General features: G+C 39.7%; 1 protein-coding gene across 3 annotated transcripts in view; it reads left to right on the top strand.

Moving 5' to 3' along the window:
• Positions 1–22,642, top strand: part of EIPR1 (EARP complex and GARP complex interacting protein 1) — a 168,525-nt gene that overhangs the window by 142,489 nt on the left and 3,394 nt on the right. For 2 of the 3 annotated variants that reach the window (XM_037894138.2, XM_037894139.2), the window contains 3 exons: positions 6,338–6,474; positions 10,221–10,388; positions 11,897–12,064. In XM_037894138.2, coding sequence (XP_037750066.1) covers positions 6,338–6,474; positions 10,221–10,388; positions 11,897–12,064 — 473 coding nt within the window. Of the gene's footprint in view, positions 1–6,337; positions 6,475–10,220; positions 10,389–11,896; positions 12,065–12,157; positions 12,182–22,642 lie in introns of all 3 variants that reach the window. The other variant, XM_043542302.1, reaches the window with a different exon arrangement.

The raw sequence follows: 22,642 nt of genomic DNA on the forward strand, positions 1-22,642 counted from the left end.
AATTAAACAACAGCAAGCTGGGGGAGAGGGGGGTGGGAAACTAGCCTGTAATGGTCTAACTGGCCATGTGGAGTCTGTTGATGCACGTTTTTCCTGGGGGAATTCTGTGCCATTGTGCACGCGCCAAGTTCAGGTCCCCAGTGGATTTTTTTTTCGTCTCTAGAAAATACATTCTGCCAGAGAGCCTCTGCAGTTATGCCTTTCACCGACCCAGGGCTGCTGTGACTGCAAAACAGAGGGCAGCCAGCTCACCAACAATAGTAGCACCGATAGGGAGGAGGAGAGGCTGCGTTCTTCACAGTGCCCTGCAGGGCCAGGTGAAGAGGTATGGAATATGGAGGGGACAGATAGAGCGGGGCAAATGGGGCTTCTGGGGGGGGGACACATAGACTAAGGCTCAAAAAGGCTATTGTGGGGGACAGACTGGGACAGGGACTAAATGGGAATGGGGATGGAGAGCCACATGGGGATCTGGGGAATGCAGGGCCACATGGGGATGTGGGGAGAAGGGGTGGCTGAGTGGGGGTGCAGGGACCCATGGAGATGGGGGAAGGGGAGTGCAGGGACACATGGGGACAGGGGCAGGTGTGCCTGAGTGGGAGAGACTAGGGGTCAGCCAGGTTTTGCATGGGAGAGGCTCCCCAACTACCTAACAATCCCTCCTCTGCCTCCCCAAAATCCTGTTCCATACTTCTAGCACCAAGACCCAACAACCCTCCACGTTCACTCCCAGGCTCCTTCCCAGCAATGATTTCCCTCTCCCTCAGCTCCTCCATTACTCCTGACTTCCCCAAACCTTTGCACTGCTTCTGAGGTGTGGGAAATATGTTTCTGTATTGAAGTTTAAATGAATTATTACTCAGTTATATATTAATATGCCTAGTAAGGAATCTGTTTCTCAAAAACATTTCCTGAATCTTTTTTTGTCTGCATTGTTACAGACATACTTGTTCACAGATATTTTGAAATAAATACCAAAATAAATGATCAAAATAATTGAAACTGCCGTGATTATATTTTGTTATTTTGACAAATAAAATATGCACAATTTTGCAGAATTTTTAATTTTTTGGAACAGAATTCCCCCAGGAGTGGCACATTAGCAGTTTGTTAATGGGCTTTGAGCTAGTCTTGTTTCAAAGAGGACTTAGATCAAAGCGCTGTAATGTAATTAGCAGGGTCAACTAGGGGCAAACTAGTATCCTGTAGATTCACACCCCAGCTTCCCCTGTCTAATTGTTTGTGTAGACAAGACCTGTAATAAGGCCCTTCTATATTCACTACTGGAAATATAGTAACTTCCTTTCTCTTCTGTTCCTTCCCTCCGAAATCATAGATTCCGAGGCCAGAAGGGACCATTGTGATTATCTAGTCTGACTTCCCGTATAATACAGGCCACAGATCTTCCCTAAAATAAGTCCTAAAGCAGATCTTTCAGAAAAACATCCAATCTTGATTTTAAAATTGTCAATAGTGGAGAATCCACCATAACATTTAATAAGTTGTTCCAATGATTGATTAATCCTCACCATTAAAAATGTACTCCTTAATTCTAGTGTGAATTTGATTAGCTTTGATGTCCAGCCATTGGATCGTGTTATACCTTTCTCTGCTAGACTGAAGAGCCCATTATTAGATATTTGTTCTCAATGTAGGTACACACACTGTAATCAAGTTACCCAGCCTTTTCTTTGTTAAGCTAAACAGATTGAGCTCCTTGAGTCTGTCACCATAAGGCATATTTTCTAATCCTATAATCTTTCTGATGGCTCTTACCCGAACCCTCTCCAATTTATCAATATCCTTCCCCTTCAGAGAGGGGGAAGTAAGAGATGAAGATAGATCCTTTCCTTTCGGTCTTCCTCTTCTCACATTCAGGTACAAAGGAAAACCAAAGCTAAGGTTTTGAAACTGTATTTGTTTCCCACAGGCTCTTATTTCAGTGCCATCTGCATTTTCTTCTGTTCCAGGACTCATGAGCCAGGGTGCGGAGAGTTTGACTCTTATGTAGCTCTTTGCTATCAGTTTAGTAGAAGATAATTCATTTTTGACTGCATTTTGTGTGGTGTGGGTTGTGGTGTAACAGTGGCTGTAGAAGTGTGGATGAGAGGTTCAGAGAATGGTTATCCACTGGGGAAGAAAGATTTGTTTGAAATAATGTTTTTTACAGTAGGAATCTGTGTTGAGTTGATTGGGAACTTGACCTGAACCGTAAATGTGTTCCCTCCCTTCTTGGAAAAAGTATGTTTCATTTCATAGAAGTGGTGAAAGGATTATGTGAGAAGAACTGGGGTGGAATGGCAAATCCTAAATGCATACAGTTTCTCCTTTATATTTCAGACCTGAATCAAGGGTGATCTATGGAAGTGTGCCAGTCCCAAATCACATTTAGATTCCTGGAAGGGGTCTGTCATGTTCTGAGGTTCAATCCAGACCAGTGAGGGATTGTGCATTAAAGTGTAGGGTCACAAGGTCTGTGCATAATACTTTAGACAGTGGAGGTTAAGATAAGATCAGTTTCCTAAAATGTCTGCTAAAATGGGAAAAATCTCTCCTAAAACTGACAGAACTAATCCACTGGGGTATGTTTTGGATACACAATGCTTGGAGGCTTTCCTACCCCAGGAATAAATACGGAAAAAATAAGACAGAAATCTGTGGTTTTATTTTATTTCGAACTCTTGTATATTTTCCGTGTTATTGTTTCTTTCCCTCTGATTATCTAAGTTTATTTTCTCAAGGTTAAATAAGCTTAATTTAATTTTTGAGATGACCCATTCAGGTCCTGTGCACTTCTGTGTAGGTCGGAGTAAATCCTATATATGAAATGATACATACAAAGAAACAGTATGGTATAGTATATTTTTATTGTCTTGAATCCAATGGATGAATGTTATCCATCTTATTTCTTCTTTATCAATAAACTGCAGCTTTTTAAAAAAGGGGATGTGGCGAGTCATTAAAACTGTGTCCAGACCTACCTGGCTAAGATCATTCTTACCTGAACAAGGGAAAACCTCAGCTTTTCTGACAGGATGTAGGGGATATTAGAAGGGCTTTAAAAGCTTGACCACAATGACATCACTGACAACCTGTAGAGAAATGGGTGGACATCCGTTAATTTCTATTGAGGAAGAACCCTTTTTATGCAGATCTTGATAATGGACAAACTGTTTAATGCCTGCTTTAATGGAACAATGATGTGTAGCTGAGGGAGTAATCCCTTGTGGTGATCAGGGCAAGTGTTGTAAGCTTGTCTGAATTACATCAGTAGTGTGGTAAATGTACTGATCTAAAATAGTTAAAGAAAAATATAAAAATAATCTTTTAAAAGAATTTGGTCAAGAGAGATTCTTTCCTTGAATTCGGTGGGAAGCCATCTTCTAAATGGACTTGGTATGGTGATTAGAATATCCATTTTGGATGCAATAGGGGAGGTGTTTGGCTCGAAGTACATCAAGGGCTGTCTCTTATTTTTTTTTTTTTTTTTATGGAAGATGACAAATGTTCATATCTGTGGATTCTTCTAAAGCTCACCAGAATTTTATGTAAACAAACTTAAGTGTTCCTTGTAGGTGCTGGATTCACAGCACTAAAGAAAAGTGCCCATTTAACCACACAGTTGAAACAGCTCAATTTCAATTGTGTGAGTTTCCCAGCACCACTTTCTTTCGGAGCCTCAAAGCCCTGACTTAAAGGAAATATCTTTCCATGCTGAATTCTGTCTTTTCGACTGGAGCTCAGTGACAACTTTATTGAGAAAGATGTTTAGATGCCACATTGATAGACCAACCGTGAGTACCAAGGTAGATAGAAAGTTTTCAGTTCAAAAAGATTTTAAAACTGTTCGGACAGCAAATAATAATTTTCACACTACTGTTTGGCATAAGTGTACTCAAAAGATGGAAACATAAGCAAAATATAACCATGCATATAGGTCTCTTACATTGTTATACCACAACAAACAAATACTTTGCAAAGGTTTCTGAAGACATGCACATCTCAGCCAGTTTAATAATGTCAGAGGTTGAAAAATTGTACTTGGCTTTGAAGGTTTCTCGATTGCTAACTTTAAAATCCCCAATGAGGAGGAGTTTGTGTCTGAATTATCAGATGCAGTAAAAGGTTTGCAAAATACAAAGGTGTATGTTGTTATAATATGATAAAGCATAAACTTATGCATCACATCTCTTCAATATGGACAGCATAGACCTGAAGTTGTTAAAAGTCCTACAAGTAGATTGATGCTAGATATGTTTAGCTTTGGTTATACCTGTGAAAACTCAATACGGTCGCTTAACATAATAAGCATTCTTTTAACCTTTGCTCACTTCAAATATTTAGAAATTATAGTAGTAAGTGGAGTGTAAAAAACAAGGAAGGGGAAGAAGTAATGGGATGGAGTTCAGCCATGGAAAAGTTAGGCTCTGGGTATTGGTCAAAAGTTCCTTACAGTGAGATCTCATACTGTGTGGAATACGTATCACTAAAGCAATTTAAATGTATTCCACATAAATCACTTAGAGAATGCAGTGAAAGGAGGGGGATGAACAAAATGACCAAATACATTTCTTCCATCTTTAACTTCTTTGCTTAGTCATGTGGAAATTGTACAGTGTTGTGCTGTGACTAATAGCAGGTTGGTTTATCTTTTTTTCTTTAAAATATAAAATACAAACCCCTAATTTTAGCAAGGGTATTTAAATTAAATAATATTACTCTGACCCTCCAATATTTAAGGCCTCTTCCTGCTCGCTTTGGCTTGGAGAGAACTTATCTTCCCATCTTCTGTGGAAAGTCAGTTATCTATTGTGGCCTTTCTGTCAGTGTTGAGAGGGTGAATGAGAGTGCAGAGAGGAAACCAGAGATCCTAACTTATCTCCTGCTTCCCTTCCAAGCCTCCTTATGTACTTTGAAACGATAACTTTTTACTCTCGCCATATGACCTATCATCCACCTTTCACTATATGGTAGTAGATATGACATTATATGCTAATGGACCAGGATTTTAATTTTTTTTAAATTACATTGGCCTTTATTAAACGGCCAACAACTGCAGCATGACCCAAATCTGGTTTACCTTGGCCTGATACTGGATAGGTCATTGACGTACTGCAATCACTTGAATAAGACCGCTAGCACTCAAAACAACATGCTCAGAAAACTGGCTGGCTCAACCTGGGATGTGAACACCCGGACACTTAGAACATCAGCCCTTGCTCTCTGCTATTCAACAGCAGAATACTGTGCTCCTGTCTTGTGTTGCTCATCTCACACAAGGCTGGTCTATGTAGAGCTTACTGAAGCTCTGCTCATTGTTACCAGGACTTTATGTGCAACTGTTGCCAGGGCTGCCAATACTTAGTAACATAGTACCATCCCATATTCACCATGAAGGGGTTTCCATTATGCTCCTGGCCAAGATCCATGAGGACAGTGACTTGCTTCTCTACTCAGACCTCTTCAACCACCCACCAATTTGTATGTCTTCTGGATGCCCTTTATGGTCACGTATGACTCCACAGGACAAGATGCTGGAATCTGCTTGGCTTAATGACTGGTCAGCGATGACAGTCATTAGTCACTCTCTCATACCAACCCAACCATCTTCCCACCAGGTTTTGACCTGCCAAGGTACCAGTGGTCATCCCTGAACCAGTTTCAAACAAGACAGGGCAATTGTGTGGCCAATCGCTTCAAATGGGGTTTCTCTCATGACCCACAATGCAGATGTGGGCAACTTCAGACTCTGTCACATATCTTTGACAAGTGCCCGCTGACTTACTTGACAGTGGGCTTCTGGCTCTGATGAGGATGCTATGAAATGGCTGGGCACACTGAATGAAGGTGCATTCATTAAGATTAAATCTGGGACTCCTGTATTGAGTAACATTGAGTATTGATATATCTTGTGAGCAATTTCATGTAACTGAATGTACGTATATATCTGTGCTTGTTAACCATCTTCAGATGTTTGAATACTCCCATGAAGTTTCAACAAATTATATGAAACAATTTAATTTTCTTTGAAAATGTAAAGAAGGTTAGAAAATGATCTTTACATCCATTGTCTGCTGAGTAACTTACACTGGATAAGCCTTATAAAAATTACTTCAGATTGTGTGGGCTAGAAAACAAACTTACTGGTCTGGGTTTTTACATACTTACTTTTTTATGTGTGTGTTTGTTTATTTATTTCCCTCCCATTATTATCCTAGTATCTCTACCTTACTTTCTTGCACTTGAAGCAATAGGTCAGCTTGCAATTTTTCCACTGTGCCTGCATTTATTTTAATTTTATCCTTATTTGTAAATACCCCATTTTTTTAATGCACAGCTCTCCAGTTCTGCTGCATTGGAAGGAAAAGGGCAATTAAAATTTACGTCCGGACGATGGAGTCCACACCACAACTGTACACAGGTTGCAACAGCTAATGATACTGCCATTCGAGGATGGGATACTCGAAGTATGAGGTAACAAAAAAATTTGCTCTCTTGTTCTTAAAGAATAGACTCTCTAGTGGAGGTTAATTTTCATCACTTTTGACTTGTTTTTTGAAAAAAAGGATAGAAAAGATGTGACCGCATAAATAATTGTAAATGGAATGGATTTGGATTGCATTGTTGGTGTATTCAGAGCTTTCAAGTAAAAGGTTTACTCATGGGGTTTTTTCTAAGCTTCAAATCTACCTTGTGTATTGAGTGTCATTGAACTATGCAGTAGTCCCAAGGTGATTGTTCAATACACAATATAAGTATTGCTTAAACTAGAGCTGTTTCATAATTCAGCATGAAAATCAATGTCTGTTTAAATCAGAGTACTGATGGTGCACTAATTGTTATCTCCATAGTATGATGGTTAAAGGTAATTTAATCTTTGGAGGTAAGTTTACCTTTTACTTTTACCATTTTAGTAACTACTGTATCTAAGATTATAACATACTAGTTCCACACAATTATGGACTTTATTTAAAAAAAAAAAAAAGTGAGCCAAGATAAACAAAATGCTGCAAATATACCAACTTAGGGACTCTCTACCTGCTCTGGTTTTGATTTTGATAGGCAAAGGAGTGGTGATGTGCACATATGTTGCCATAACAACAGAAGCCTGCAAGCTTTTTTAAGATACCGTTTATCCCCTTAGCACACAGTAATTTATCACTAAACTGAGAAAACGGATGTCTTGTAATAACTTCTGTTGCCTTAAAGGGGGGATGATTTCAAATTTAGTTCTATGGCTCCTGCAAGCCCAGGGTGCAGCAGTAAGTCCCCATGTTTCCCAAGCTAAAAAGGTTTATTTAATTTCATAAAGCAAAGCTAACTATACATATATACAATCGTCAGAAACCATTTTTTCTTGTATTTCTAGCATCTTGTCATTTTCATTGTTCTGTAAGAGGACATGCAAAAATCTAAATTCATATTTATAAATAAGGCTGCCTTTAATAAAAACATATGGGAGGTAATGGTGAAGGGCAAAGGAGAAGGATTTTTTGAGGCTTTTCCTTTGTTTTCTGTAGTTATCTCATTTCAGTATGTTGTATTCACACTTGAGCTTAAAGCCTAACTATGTTTAAGTGCTGAAGACCACGCACACAATACATTTAAGTTTCATGCTCTTACTTACTAGTCCTAATGGAGGAATCTTCTGAACGTTGTGTTTAATGAGGAATCCTAGTAAACACCAGTGAAAAATATTTATTCAGGTTATTAACAGTAGCCGAAAGAAAAATGCTACGGTATGGTTTACAAAAGCAAACTTCACAATTACAGCTTGTCTAAACAAAATAGAAGCTATAGAACAAATCACAGCTCAGATTAGACAGTCCCAAAACCAGTTTGAAGAGCAATGGACTTCAGACAATGAACTATTTGCTATCTACATGAAAAAAAATACAAACAAGAATAACTCTGAGCTAAAGAGACTGTGGTATCTCTAGAAAGAGGCTAGTCTGATTTGTCTACTAAATAAGTAGAGTCACTGTATTTCCTGGAGTTTAACTATTCTGCCCGAGCTCCCCACGTTTTATATGTGTATGAAAATGTTGCACCAACTGCATGTGGACCTGTTGGTGTATAGACATATTGAACCACAGTTCTGACATCCCCAAGATTTGTCTGAAGCTTCCACTATGCAGAGTTTAGGAGCTCACGGGACTGAGCTGTAAACCAGGATTTTTGCATAGGATCTGTTCTTTAAGCTACTGAATTCTGCAGGAGGGACTCTTCAGACCCATGGAGCTTCTGAGCTTGGACAGAGCAGAAGTACATAACTGATTTGCATTGGGGAAAAAAGCAGGTTCTTATCAATAAGGGGAGCCAGACTAGCTGACTTGCAGAAAGCTCCTGTAAGTAGGCAGAAGTAGGAATAGAAACCATAAGAGTAGATTAATTCAGCCATAACTAAGGAATAGAGGAGTAAAGACGAGGGAACCAAGGATAAAAATCTGCAGAGAATGGGAAAACGGAGGAGGGAGATACTGAAGAAGAGCTAGAATAGAAGCAGGAGAATACTGTCAAGAAACCCCTTGAGTGGGTAGAAAATGATGCTGAAGGTGTTAGACGAATGAGGAAAAGAACAGAAAAAAAGGCCTTCACGCTAGGGCAGGAGGTCATTAGTAATTGTAATAAGAGCTGTGTATGTCAAGCTGAGAAGATGGAAACCAGAACATATGGTTTCCAAGAGAAAATTAAATCAGAGGAAGTCCAGGCAGTGGGAATAAATTGCAAGAAGATTGGAAGAAAGGGGAAAGAAGAAGATGGGACAGTAGTTGAAGAAACAAGTGTGGTCAAGGGAGGGTCTTTTAAGATTGGGGTAAGCCTGACATATGTTCAGAGGATAGGGGAAAGAGAATAGAATGGTGGAGAGGGTGAAGAAAGTTAGTATTTGGCATTTCAATATTACCAATGGTAATCCACCAGTGGAAAGAATGTCCCTGCTTGCAGCTTTCTGAACAGTCCTTAAAGATGCGAGCATCATGCACCTTCCCTGACCAGCCCCCATTCATATCAAGAAAGCATACCTGATGAGCTACCAATGCTTGCATAACCACCGAAACATAGCCCTTTCTGTTAACGTACTCTGTGGCAATATGGGCTGGTGCCAAAATGGGGATATGCATGCCATCTGTCACCCCCATCACAATTCAGAAACCCCATTGCTGCAAATCCATCCACTATGTCCTTCTTATTGCCAAGAGTCACTGTCCTGTATAGGATGAGACTATTTAATGGCTCTACACACTTGCATGATAGTAGTCCCCACTGTGGATTTTCCAACTCGAAAATGGTTTCCCACAGAGTGGTAGCAATCTGGAATTGCAAGCTTTCACAGTGCAGTCCCCACTCACTTCGCCACTGCCAGTGGAGCTCTGAGTCTGGTGTCCCTGCACTGGAGGGCTGGGGCAAGCTTGGCACATAGATCCAGGAATGTGGTCATTCATATCTGAAGATTCTTGAGCCACTGCTGATCATCCCAAACTTGCATTAGGATGCAATCCTACCAGCTAGTGCTTGTTTCTCGGGCCCAGAAGCAGTATTTCACTGTTGCAACTGTTCCATGAATTCTACTAACAACCTTGAATTGTTTTTCACTGTGTCTCTTAGCAAACTGTCCTCAAGGACATTGTCATGTCTCCCATTGTTGCAGTACTTTCTGCAGCTCTGTAAATACCAGCGGATCATTGCAACATTAATGAGAACAGTGCAGAGCTTCTATCATAGGTGACAAACACGGAAAAATGCCACAGGGTTTGTAGGTATTTTTTAAAAGGTGCAAAAATTATGGGATATGCTTAGCATTATGGGGCGGAGACAGTTGCTCACTAGGAAGTTGACCCTTAGTTCTCAGAGATCCCTGGCCGAGTCACTTCTATCCCATAACACATTGTGAAAATTTCCCAAAAGACATTGCGCTGTACAAAGGCGTGTGGCACACTGGGACACCTACACATGGTGCATTGTACTTCGTATTGACGCAGCCGCTCCTGGTGAGTACGTACCATCCCAAAGCAAACAGCCAAGTGTGCACGCCCACAAGCGATGTACAGACTCAATGGCTGTATGCTGACGTAACTTGCATTAACCAAAGATTATAGTATAGATGTGGTCTAGCTCTGTCAGTGCCAAAGGATTAACCAAGTTACTAGAGAAACAGATTTTTATCAGTAGACTGCAGTTAGCTTTCATACTACCTTTAATTTTTAATGTATGTTTTACAGACAGATCTATTACATAGAAAATGCACATGGACAGCTGGTGCGGGACCTAGACTTTAATCCCAATAAACAGTACTACCTGGCTAGTTGCGGAGATGACTGCAAGGTGAAATTCTGGGATACTAGAAATGTCACAGAGCCAGTGAAGACACTAGAGGAGCATTCCCACTGGTAGAATAAATTATCTGCATGCTGTTTTGTGGGTGGACGGTTTATGTAATTTATTCTGCTAATTATTTTACTGTTTAAAAACAATGCAAACTAGCTGTGTTTATGTTATTGTGATTCATCATTTTTCTGCATCATGGAATGGTTTTAATATATGACTATTTCTTGTATAATTTGTAAATTAAGGGTTGGGGAATGTGAGTCTAATTTCTAGTAAGGTATTTTCAGCTGTATGACGGGTGAGATTCTGGGCTGTATTTCTAAGAGGCGCAGCAAAGGGAGAAGGGGGTCAGGTGGCTTTTAAGACATCTCTGCACTCTGAGTTCTGGATTGCTTTGTAGCTGCCGACATAATTTACACAGCCTTAGGGCTGTCTCAGTTACAGCACCCTCCCTGGGCTGCCTTATGGCAGTTGCATTGCCCAGCATCTCCACAATGCTACATGCTGCAACCCGCACCCGTGCAATTGCTCCTCACGCCCCTTGAGCCAGCACAGGCAGGGGGGTCCTTAGATCAGTTTCTGTCCTGGGGTAGTGTCTCCCTTGGCCAGATCCAGGGCTTTGAGAGCCCCTTTACACCATTCTGGCCCCTTTACACAATATGAAGGGGCCAGAGCAAGGTGAGAATCTCACCCATAGGTTTAAAAAATTCCTTAAGAGATTAACCATTCCGTTTTTGAACGCTTACGTATTCATATTTTTGTAGTCAAGAGCAGCTGAGCATTTCATATTGGAATTTGGGCTGCAGAATCACTTGCAACATAAATCTGGACCCTGCAGCCACTTTGACAGTAGCTTAAAGATGAGAATTAACAGAAGCAATATTTTTACTTGTTGAGAAGATTAAAACAAAAATAGAACAAAAGAAAATCATAACGTGATTGGTATTAACTTAATTCATAAAGTATAAACACTAGAAAAATCTAATCCTTTTGATTTAGGGTCTATTTTAACAGTTCACTGTGATAATGTGAGATCTTGGTTAATGTAGAAGTTTATTTCAAATCCACATTTTGCTTTTAGAGTACCTTACTGTATTTAGTATTTTTAGAATGTCTATTTGATATATTGAATCATAAGCAGACATTTACTCTTGGGGAATTATATTATATTATATTGGTCCCTCCACCCCACCCTCCCAACCTGCAACCTGTTTGTTGAATTTTAAAGATATGGCCCTGGAAAATCAAATTACATAGAAGTTTATGACCCAAATGAAGACAGCAAAAAAACAATCTTTAGAATGAGTGTGTCAGATTCTACCCATACTTGTAGATTCTAAGGCCAGAAAGGACCATTATGATGATCTAATCTGACCTCCTGTATAGCACAGGCCATAGAACTTCCCCAAAATAATTCCTAGAGCATAACTCATTTTACAGATTAGATTTCTCTGAAACTATTTGTTCACGTTTAAATTGAAATAATTTATTTAAACAGTGCAGTATATTTACTTACAGACTCTGTGGAATAGACTCTTGTAATACTTTTTTAATTATTTACATTTTATAGGGTATGGAATGTACGATACAATCATTCTCATGACCAGTTGGTCCTTTCAGGCAGCAGTGATAGCAGAATCATTCTGTCTAACATGGTATCAATTTCTTCTGAGCCCTTTGGACATCTGGTAGACGATGATGAGCTTAGTGACCAAGAGGACCACCATCAAGAGGAGAAGTATGAAATATATTGATTTTCACACAAACCTTTTGTAGTATCAGGTGTTTTTTACTTTAAGGACTAACATGCTATATTCTTTACCGACTTCAGGATTTTTGTATACACACCTTTCAGGTATGTTGTACTTTTCAATTTAATCTACTACATTGAGTCTTGGATGGGATCCACTTTTCTAAAACGAATTGGCAGAGTTGCTGTAAGTTCACTGGTGTAAGTGGGATGGGACACTAAATGCCTGACCCAAAGCCTTTTAAGTCAATGGAAAGACTTCCATTAACCTCAGTGGGTTTTGAGTTAGGCCCTGAGCCCACATTTAATAATATGTATTACATAAGGGTTGAAAGTCTTCTGCTTTTCATCAAATTTTCTCATAATTCCTTCTTCCTTAATAATGTTTAGAGTTAAACTTCCACACACAATCATGAAAAGAAGAATGAAAATATATTGCCAACATTAATTTCCTTCTTAATATAGCTGATGGGCTCTACTAGAAAATGATACCTTTAATGTGCCTATATATATTTAGAATTTTTTATTTTTAAAAGTTATTTTCAGCTGAAGGTAAGGAATAACGCACACCATGGTGAGCATTTGTAAATGTATATTCACTCCACTTCAGTGTGTAAAGAAGCTAGACACATCATAAATCATTTTATTAAAAATAGTATTACTTAAAAACATTGTGTACACTAAAAGGCACTTGCATTTTATGTTGTCTTTTCTTATGAGAAATAAGCCTAAATTTTCATTATCGCTTTTAATATTAATAGTTTCAACCCTTTAATTTTTATTTGGAAAAGTACTTTGGCAGCCTAAAACTTGAGCGGAAAAAACGCTCATCCCCCAACCTGTACTTTTGCATGCACATTTTTTGCTTATACATATATATGTGCCTGTTCTTTGCAGACGTGAACACCTCATGTGCACTGAACACGTCTAACATTTGTGTCCACACAAGTGTTCTTAATTTATGTTAATGTACAAAAATGAGTTGGGTGCTTTATAGTGAAAATAGAAAGGCATGGTTCCTGCCCTGAATTTTTTTTTTTTTTTAATTAACAATAGGGTTAGATGGAGTGAGAAAGGGAAAGGGTTACAAAAATAAGATCAGACAGTTACTCAGTTATGCTACGTGCACCTCTGAGCTATACATCTATCTATATTGAACAATAAATGCAAGTCACAAGAGTGTCCTCACCTTTGCTCCAGCTGATGCTGAGCTACTGGTCTCACTTGTTCTGCCAAAGGAACAGTTGTTTTTCCATGCCAAGAAAGGAAGATGTACCCCATAGTACTCATTGAATACTGGTTGTAAAGAATATCTTCAGGAGCAGCTAGCAAGTCAAGTGGCTGGAAAAGGTTTAATCTGGAAAAGTTGCCCTTGGCTTAGTAGTGTATAAGTATTCTCGATGTACCTACAGCACAGCTCTATAACCACACTGTGCCTTGTCATTCTCTCTGTGTGGTCTCTGCATTGGCCCACAATCCCAACAGTAAGGTAGACTCTGCAGTTCCCTGTGGATTGGAATCCAGAAAATACAGTGTAAATACAAATGGCCCAAAGTATCTTGATTATAATTTTTCTCCCTCTTTATTAGGTGCTCAGATAATACAGTAATGAGTACAGTATAAGAACCTATATTGAATAGAAACCACTGAATTATGAAACCGCCTTCTGTAAGCAACCAGGTTTAAAGTTCCTTGAATAGTAGCTTAAATTAGGTTTCACTGTACATATACAAAACACATACTATAAGGTCTAATATAAGATGTGTATTTACCAATTACATCAATGGCAGCAAAATTAGGACAACACTGAGTGCTTTTGAAAATCCTACATTGTATGTGCTCCCTTTACACAGATAACCTTTTTCTATGCTGTCAAGGCTGATTCCCCGCTCTGGCATTTCGAGTGCATAAGGTGGAGTCCCACAAGGATTTTAAAAATTAATACTTGCCACTCCAGGCTTGTATTAAACTCCCAAGGTTACAGCTTTTCTCTGACCTTGGCTTGATAAACGCTGCCACCGCCCAAATGCAAAACCCCTTTTTCTGGAACCCCAGAAAGCACACTTGGGAATTCCTTCCTGTGAGGTACCCTCAAGCGCTTGCTCACACACACACACACACACACACACGGAAGAGCTGAGAAAGAAAACAAAGGAAATTAGCTGTTGCCACCAGCTAATTAAACAACATATACACAAACTTTTTACGACACCAAAAATTCAATCCTGTTCTTAAAAAGATAAATTTTATTAAAAACAAAAAGAAAAAAAATACATCTGGAATTTAGGCTTTTGTTAGATTTAAAAAGCCACTTACAAGAATTAAACATCAAGAATAAGCTCCTTGAGATCCAGCTTGAAAGTTACAGCAAAACAAAGGCATTCGGGATTAGCACAGAGGAGTCCACTAGGCGTAAGAAATAAATAGAAATAAACCTAATCCCGTCTTTCTAAACGTTCCTGATCTACTTATACATTTTGGGGGTTCCAAATAATTAGTTCTAGGTATGATCTGATGATCTATGGTCATACCTGGCTTAAAGCTTCTCATAGCATAACTGCCCCCTGTTCCCCTCTTTCCCAGAGAACAACAGACACAAAGGGGAAGGTTTTGAAAGCAGTGTCTGTTGGTCTGCATATGTGCCCTGGCTCACCTCATACCTCTGACAGAATATGCTAGCAGACGTTCTCAGCTGACACTGTGCGGTCGATCATGTGTGGGAGCTTCATGAGTCTGTGATAAACAATTTTTTTGCTCTCTGGGGAAACCCCCCCCCAGGAACCTGTTCTCCCAAACAAACAGGAAGTGCAACATATACTGTTCCCCAGAGGAGTCCTGGGCTGCCATTCATAGGGCAACGCTCTACTCCTTCCATGGTCACTTAATCTGAAGTATGCCTTCCCTCCACTACCACTCTTTCCTCAAGTTTGCACAAGATTTGGCAGGACAGGGCATGAGTTATTCTCACTGCCCCCAATTGGTGCACACAGTTTTGGTTTCTGAACGTTCCTACATGTGTCATCTCGGACATTGATTATTAGTCCTGTTTCCTAATCTCCTGACTCAGGGGAACACCAAGGTCAGGCATCCCAACCCACGGGTGCTTCGTCTCAGAGCCTGGTTTTTGGATAGGCATTGTCCTTACAGGATTCATGCACAAAACATTCTTTCTAATGGTAGGAAGGGTTCCACTAATAAATGTTACGTAGACAAGTGGAAGTGTTTCTCTGTCTGGGCACATCAGACACATTTCTACAGAAGCCAGAGATGTTCCTTTTGTTTGGGATTTCTTTCCTTGAAGACAGCCGGTTTGTCAGTTCCTTATGGGTTCTCTTGTCAGGAATCAGTACATACCATTGGCCTTCACAGGGCTACTTGATCTTTGCATGCCCTCTGAGTACCAGATTCTGGAAAGGCCTAATCAGATCTTTTCCACCTATAAAAAAACCTACTCTTCAGTAGGACTTGAACCTTGTTTTCTCAATACTCACTAAGCCTCCTTTTGAACCATTGGCTTCTTGCTGTGTCTCGCCTATCCATGAAAGTTGCATTTTTCATAGCCATTCTGTCCACTTATCCATGTTCTTCCCAAAACCTCACGCATCCTCAGAAGAAAGGAGGTTCCATCCCCTCGACATTACGTGAGCCTTCACCTTTTACCTGCAGAGAACAAAAACCATCAAGAAATCCCCTAGACTCTTTGTTGCTATAGTGCAGTGGTTCTCAATCTATTTACTATTGTGGGTCACATATGCAGCTCTCTGCGTTATGTGGGCCACATCCACATAATATATATACTACCTGTATGGCCCTGAGGATGTCACATGGGCCACAGCTGTATGCTGATTGGGCCGCAAGTGGGCTGCGAGTTGAGAGCCACTGCCATAGCAGAAAGGGCCAGGGGTCAGGCTATATCTGCTCAAAAAAATCTCGAAGTGGATCTCAGACTGTATTTTGCTCTGCTATCAGCTATCTAGTCTTTCCCCTCCTTGTAGGGTAAGAGCTCATTCCACAAGAGGGGAAATGATATCTATGGTGTCACTTCAAAAGGTGCCTCTACTTGATATCTGTAAGGCAGCTACGTGGCGCTCAGTCTACATGTTTGCTAGGCATGGTGCCTTAGTACAGGACTCCTTTACTGATATATCTTTTGGAACAGCAGTCCTTCATTTGACTCTACCATCTATGACCTTGCACCATCCTCCTATTTGAGTACTACTTGTCAGTCACCTACAGTGGAATACACACAGGGACAAGCACTCGAAGGGGAAGAGAAAGTTACTTATCTTATTGTAACTGTGGTTCTTTGAATTGTGCGGTCTCTATCTGTATTCTGCTACCCATCCTCCTTCCCTCAGATCTTCAGATCTTCTTGGATTCGAGGTGTAGCAGGAACTGGAAGCAGTTGTTCCATCCTGCCTTTTTCTTTTCAATCAGAGGCACGAGGTAAGCCAGGGCACATTTTCAGACCAATGGACACTGCTTTCAAACTTCTCCTACTCAAGGCTCATGAAGCGCATGTTTACTCCCTAGTGGAATACAGATCGGGACAATGCGTCTCGAGGAACCTCCAATTACTATAAGGTAAGTAATTTTCTCTTCAGTCCTAGAGCTAAACCTCGCCCGCAAACACACCCTTGCAGATTACTTTTAATTTCTAAAATTTAGGAAAAATATTATGCAATATCTGAATTACGTCATTTTATTAGTAATGTATCTATTTTGTTTAAACTCCGCAAACTTATATATTTCAATATTGATCTCAAACGCTTCTACCAAATGATCTTACTTAAGCAGGTTTTAGGTATTTTCCCACAGCTAACATAGTGTTAATCTTGACTGTTTTAGAAAAGATTGTGGGTTTTGTATCTCAGTAAGAGAAATCTAGAAATCGTAAGATTACAGTGTAGCATCACCCAACAAAGTGACTTAGTTAAAGCTGCTTATGTGAATTCTTTGTGGGAGAATCTGTATTTGGGGCTTTGTTGGTAGGGTGTCTGAGAAACTAGGTCAAATCCAATAAAACAGCAATTTCCCATTCTTACATTATTTTGTCTTTAACAAATGTATAATTATTTCCTATTAGTTTCTTCACTCAAGTTAGTAAACATATCATATTTAACCAGCAATGACAATCTATTTTAAAATACAGATTTTGTGTGTTTTAAAGATGTTTCTGTTGGAGAAATTGAGGTTTTATTAATGTGAGAAAATGACTGGTCTTTCAATTGCATGAATGGTTAAAAATCATTGATCCTTTCCCATACAAGTAATATAAAAATAAACTCTACTAGGAGTATTATTCAGCTGATATGTTGTATTTTTGAGGCTGTCAAAATTGGCTATGATGAGGGCCAAATTGGAAATCTACAGGAAACTGAAGGCTGTTCCTAATTTGCATATAAATTTGGATGGAATTTTTTAAAATCAGATAAATTCACACAGCCATAATATTTTCTAGGACTTGTATCTTCCTTAGCAGAGCAACAAAAAATACCATGTTGGTTGAGTTTATCAGCAATAAAATCCAGCAGCTGATCAGCTCTACCCTGCAGTTACAGGAAGAGGGTATCTGCGGGGTGCATTTTAGAACTCTGTGGGGTGTGCTTGGCCCTCAGGCCGCACTTTGGGCACCCCTGCTGTATATTGTTGCCGCTCTACTGGGTTAGGTTTATTTCTAAACAATTTTTAGGTTGAACAAGATTTAACTTCAGTTCTGATGGAGAATTAATAATTTCTGATGTCTCTCTCTTTTTTTAAACTTCTTTTTATTGAAGTTTTTGATGATAATATGGAATCGCAAGCACTGCAAACCTAAGTGATTGTTAGCATGAGCAGTAATTTAAAGTAACGGCATGCTACATGAAAACAATTATCCAAAAGCTAAACGGGCTTCTCTTACAAGTGTGACAGGGTCGGGCCAGATGGCTATAGGAGAGTAATAGAAGGCAGATATATTAACCCCAGGCTAAGTAGGTCCCTTTTCCCTGGGTAAGGTAACAGGGAAGGTTCCAGAACAATCAGGAACCTTCTGGAGACAATTAAGACAGGCTGATTAGAACACCTGCAGCCAATCAAGAAGCTGCTAGAATCAATTAAGGCAGGCTAATCAAGGCACTTGGGTTTTAAAAAGGAGCTCACTTCAGTTTGTGGTGTGCGTGTGAGGAGCTGGGAGCAAGAGGCACTAGGAGATGAGAGTCAGAACGCGACTGTTGGAGGACTGAGGTGTACAAGCGTTATCAGACACCAGGGGGAAGGTCCTATGGTAAGGATAAAGAAGGTGTTGGGAGGAGGCCATGGGGAAGTAGCCCAGAGAGTTGTAGCTGTCGCACAGCTGTTCGAGGAGGCACTCTAGACAGCCGTATTCCACAGGGCCCTGGGCGTGAACCTAGAGTTGAGGGTGGGCCCGGGTTCCCCCCAAATCCTCCCAACTCCTGGTCAGACACAGGAGTCGTCGACCTGGACTGTGAATTCAGAAAAACGGCCAAGTTGAGGGCTGCCGTGAAGCTCCAAGGTGAGCAAATCCACCAATAAGTGCAAGACCCACCAGGGTAGAGCAGGAACTTTGTCACACAAGATTGTAACACAGTTAACCTCAAACTTATTTAGTCAAATGAAAGTTTCCCTCCTTTTATGGGAGAAGCTAGTGGTGGTCATGCTATACAAATAGGATAACAAAAAGAGAAAAAGCCCTGTTCCAGCTCTCTGACACCGATCTCAAAACTGTGTAGGAGATATAGATAGATCCATATTGTGATGGATGCAGTAAAAGAACCTAGATAAACAGATAGGCAAGTAGATGTGTCTGCTCAGAAGAAGCTCTTAAAATGGTATTAAAAAAGTTGACACTAAAGCAACTTTTTGAGGAAAATTTATTACAAGGAAGAAATAATGGCCTGTGTGCTTCTTAAACACATAAACCCAGAATATAATCCAGCCAAACTACTCCTCCAAGAAAGCAGCAGGCCAGGGATCTAAACCTCTGGTGTACTAGATGAACCATATCACTGGTAATATTCCTTTTAATCATAAAAACCTTTTGAACAAAGCAGTTAAACATTCTCATGAAGTGAGCTGTAGCTCACGAAAGCTTATGCTTAAATAAATTTGTTAGTCTCTAAGGTGCCACAAGTACTCCCATTCTAATAAGAGTTAATCAGCAATTGCAGACTCAAGCTGATGCTGTTTATTGCTATGTCAGGGAATAATAAAGCTATAATAGATAATGAAATATAGCAACATTGTTAAATACACTCTAATATAAAGAGTTAAAGAGCAGATTTAGTGTATGTCTACACTACAGCCTTGTCCGCAAAATTTACATCACTCAGGGGTGTGAATATTCCACCCCCCTGAGCGATATAAGTTACACCGACATAAGTGTTTGTGTGCACAGCACTGACGGCAGGAGAGCTTCTCCCACTGACATAGCTTATGCATCTCGCAGAGATGGGTTTTTTATGCCAACGGGAGAGCTCTTTCCCATCGACATAGAGCATCTTCACCACCCGTATTGGTACAGCTGTGCCTCTGCAGCACTGTACATGTGGACATACTCTTAGATAAATAGAAGTTTGTATCTAAATCCTGATTTTATCAATTGTTTTCTTGATGAACCACTTGACCACTCACTTTGCTTACTGTATGAAAACATCAGTTTCCTTGACTGAAGTAAATTTTGTCCAACCAGCCCAGCCTAAATCTTACTAGGTGACCCAAAGAGTATTTGATATATGGTGGTCTCAGCTGATTCTCAGTCTGCATAAAACTGATTTTCAGCTTGATCGGGTAAAATCTATGTTTTAGGATTCTGAAACTGAAGCTCTGTAAGCAGCCTAGCTTTACATAGTATCAAACTGCATATCCTCTGGGATTCTTGGGTTACCAAAATAATACAAGACACAGTATACCCAGCAAACATTTTATTTGGATGTCTCTGAGCAAGGGATAAAATGATTGGTCTCCAAGAGATTTCTAGTGTGAAAAGCAAACTTCTTTTGTTCTGATTTCTTCTTCCTTGGCATCCTCACATTTCAGATATATTGGTCCTTAATCTGCTACTGTCTATACTGGTGCATCCCCATTGGGAAAATTATCCAGGTAGCACAATTTAAAGGATAATTTCTTACTTTCTTTCATCAGAGCATGTACAATATCTCCAAGGTTAGAAGTGGAAGTAAGTTTCTACTGGACCTTTTGTGCTGTTCCTGCAGTAATTTTCATCCTGTGTTCAATGTTTGCCTTAGTATCTTGTATAGTATCTAGTCTTTTATGTAGGACATCCATAGGTTATGCCTCCTTCAGCTCCTTAATAGCGATGTCCCTAGGCCAGGCCTATATCCGATGAAGTGAGCTGTAGCTCACAAAAGCTTATGCTCAGATAAATTTGTTAGTCTCTAAGGTGCCACAAGTACTCCTTTTCTTTTTGCGGATACAGACTAACACGGCTGCTACTCTGAAACCTGTCATTATGGAGGAAGAAACTGTAAAATGCTACCATGTCTAGTCCTGAGCTCATGTGTTTTTATTTTTAATAATATGCTCTCCTTAAGGGATACTACCAGGTAACTTTTAATTCTCAATGGGAAATTCATCAAAGAAGGAACAATAAATGAGGGTTCAAAATAGCAGAGTAGAACTGAAATTCAAAACAGTAGTTCATCTGCTAATTCAAGATTCTTTCCTCACCATATAATCCCTCCTTTTTACATTAAACTGTACAAAATATATTATTGGAATTGATACACCAAAGTCACATCTTACATACAGAAAATAGTGTAAACTAGCAGTTTATCCATCCCTATTTATCCAGCCTCTTGTTAACTGAGTGAGACTCTTGGTTAACTGAAAGTCGGTCATGTCCCTTGACAGCAATATGCACCATGCATTGCTCCCCTGCTTATCCAAAGAGACATCTGAAACCTTCAGAATAATGGAGTTTTGGATAAGTGGGTGAGCATTGCATGAGGCACATTGCTATCTGGGGACATGACCAACTTTTTTTTAACCAGCTGTGTCAGTTAAGAAGTAGTCAGAAAAACACTATAGAGGAGATGAAATGTGCATTGTGGGCTTAGTAGATCAGTTATTAGATGGAGTGTATCAAAGTACACTTTCAGGAGCTCTCCAGCATACATCCTACTCTTCACAGTTAATCTATAAGCTGTATGTCGTCTCTTCTGTGACATTTATGGTGGTTTCCCTAAAATAGTATAAGTAAAAGATGATGGTCCTTGAAACCGAACATCAGGAATCACACTGCAGTTATTAGAGAGTTTCATTAGTAATTGAATTGAATTTAAACTTAATTGTGATATTAAATTCACAGCTGGTTAGGCGGACCAGCACTAATACTACATGCAGCCCTGCAAGCGATACAAATTCATTACCAAATTCAATACCAGATTTGTTTTTACACTTGTTGTTCTTGTAGAGATTCATGCTTTGAACTCTGGGAGACGAGTGGAAAAGGACAGAGACAGCCAACAACACTTCATTTCTATCATAGCTGTAATGTGATTGAGTCCCATTCATAGGGTTCTCTGTCATATGCTTCTGGTAGGACGATGGCAGCTGTAATACAAGTCTGTTTCTGAGGTAGGGGGATGCTTTTGAAAGCTTCACTGATTTCCATCAGACAGGAGAGAAATCTGACGTTATGCGCTGAAAACTCAATACCCACCACCGCACAGAATAATGTACTGAAGTGGCATCTGATAGAAAAAGGGATTGGAAGAAAAGGAGAGTGCATTGCTAGTATCATAATATCAATCCATATTGTGTACTTTGGAAATTAAAAATCGATGCACATCATTCTTTAAACATTTGTAGTATAAAAGACCATATCTGTCTTAACACTCAATTATCATGTGCGCAAAGGTGTTAGGTGATATATAAGGTAACAAAACAAGAAAGTTTCTCTATTGGAGCTAATATTTATATTAGGGCTGTCAATTAATCACAGTTAACTGGCGCGATTAACTCAAAAAAATTAATCGTGATTAATCGCAGTTATAACAATAGAATACCAATTGAAATTTATTAAATATTTTTGGATGTTTTTCTACATTTTCAATATTGATTTCAATTACAACACAAAAAGAAAAGGAGTACTTGTGGCACCTTAGAGACTAACCAGTTTATTTGAGCATGAGCTTTCGTGAGCTACAGCTCACTTCATCGGATGCATAGCATATCGTGGAAACTGCAGAAGACATTATATACACACAGAGACCATGAAACAAAACTTCCTCCCACCTCACTCCCCCGCTGGCAACAGCTTATCTAAAGTGATCCTCAAGTAGAGCCATTTCCAGCACAAATCCAGGTTTTCTCACCCTTTCCCCCCCACACACACACATACAAATTCACTCTCCTGCTGACAACAGCCCATCCCCCTTTGAAACCCCTCTTTATAATGCGCATGGAAAGGGTGAGAAAACCTGGATTTGTGCTGGAAATGGCTCTACTTGAGGATCACTTTAGATAAGCTGTTGCCAGCGGGGGAGTGAGGTGGGAGGAAGTTTTGTTTCATGGTCTCTGTGTGTATATAATGTCTTCTGCAGT

The sequence above is a fragment of the Chelonia mydas genome, chromosome 3 (genome assembly GCF_015237465.2).
Source record: "Chelonia mydas isolate rCheMyd1 chromosome 3, rCheMyd1.pri.v2, whole genome shotgun sequence".
Lineage (NCBI taxonomy): Eukaryota > Metazoa > Chordata > Testudines > Cheloniidae > Chelonia > Chelonia mydas.